We start from the raw sequence: 1,321 nt of genomic DNA, 5'->3' as shown, positions 1-1,321 counted from the left end.
CCTCCTGACACCGCCGCATCCGCCAGTGACCACCAGAGAATACGAGTATGTATTTTGTCCACGTGTACGCTCCTCTCCCCTCCTTGTACATTGTAGTACAGACAACAATCCTTTTAAAGCAAAAACCACGACATCCTCTTCGCACGCCCTGCGACAACACACGGGCAACCCCCTTGACCCCTCCCAACCCTTCATTATTACCAATTTACCCCTCACATACATCCCTATAAAATCCGCACCTCACTCTCACTTTTTCCAATTTCAATTTTCAAACCATAAACAACTTCTCTTCTCTTCTCTCCTCTCAGTTGCAATCTACGATTTTACTTAGTGGGGTTTTTTGTTCGTTTTTGGGTCCAATTAATTAATAATTAAGAGGAGAGATTAGGATTGTATTAGTGCATTGTTAATCATGATGCATTACCAGGCAGCTGCTGAGTCATGGGGGTACTACGTGCCGGTGAGGATGAGCATGGGGGATCCACTGGAGCGGGTGGCAAGGCTGGCCTCGAAGAGCGCGGTGGTGATATTCAGCGTGAGCAGCTGCTGCATGTGCCATGCCGTCAAGAGGCTCTTCTGCGGGATGGGGGTGAACACAACGGTGTACGAGCTGGACCAGGACCCCAGAGGGAAGGAGATCGAGAGGGCACTCATGAGGTTGCTCGGCAACTCGTCGGCGGTTCCGGTGGTGTTCATTGGTGGCAAGCTTGTCGGCGCCATGGATAGAGTCATGGCGTCCCATATCAATGGGTCCCTGGTCCCACTTCTTAAGGAGGCTGGGGCCCTCTGGCTCTGATCGTCATCGTCGAATTATTACATGCATGTCAGGGAAAAAAAAGGAAAAGAAAAGAGTGAGAGTGTTCATGATGATGTTCAGTTTTAACTACATTGGAATATATTTATGTTAATTTCACTTTCATTTTCTTGCTCTGCTCTTCATGTTATTCACCTCTAGCCATGTTGCACGGATACGAATACGGATACAAGTTAGGTATCTGGTATGATAATGTATGTCGATACAAAAATTTCTAAAAAATAAGCATACAATAGTAAAAATATGGAAATTAAAATAATACATCTTTTCTAAAATATATTCCATATGTTCATAATTCATTATATAAGTTAAATCACTATCCAGTGAATGAAATATTCATTTTATCTTATAACATTAACAAAATAGAACACTGCTTAGTGTTTAATTCTTTGTTGAGAATATCGTGTTTAAGAATGGGAAAAAAATAACAAACTCCGGAAATTGAAAACAAATAACCATGATAAATAACACCAAGAATTTACGTGGTTCGGTAATATGTGTCTACGT

At 42.3% G+C, this 1,321-nt stretch overlaps 1 protein-coding gene across 1 annotated transcript; it reads left to right on the top strand.

Moving 5' to 3' along the window:
- Positions 1 to 278: 278 nt before the first annotated feature.
- Positions 279 to 919, top strand: LOC137730570 (glutaredoxin-C1-like). Its single transcript, XM_068469552.2, has one exon. It carries the CDS (start codon positions 413 to 415, stop codon positions 794 to 796), a length of 384 nt encoding a protein of 127 aa, XP_068325653.1. The 5' UTR covers positions 279 to 412; the 3' UTR covers positions 797 to 919.
- The last annotated feature ends 402 nt before the right edge of the window (positions 920 to 1,321 follow it).

The sequence above is a fragment of the Pyrus communis genome, chromosome 16, assembly GCF_041283825.1.
Source record: "Pyrus communis isolate YQ-2024b chromosome 16, ASM4128382v1, whole genome shotgun sequence".
In the NCBI taxonomy this organism is placed as follows: Eukaryota; Viridiplantae; Streptophyta; class Magnoliopsida; order Rosales; family Rosaceae; genus Pyrus; species Pyrus communis.
Note: the sequence above shows the minus strand (reverse complement) of the source record. Positions and strands in the feature narration are given on the sequence as shown.

Bases quoted from the DNA above. Each gene is read 5' to 3' on its own strand.
- LOC137730570 (XM_068469552.2), top strand. From the start codon at position 413: ATGATGCATTACCAGGCAGCTGCTGAGTCATGGGGGTACTACGTGCCG.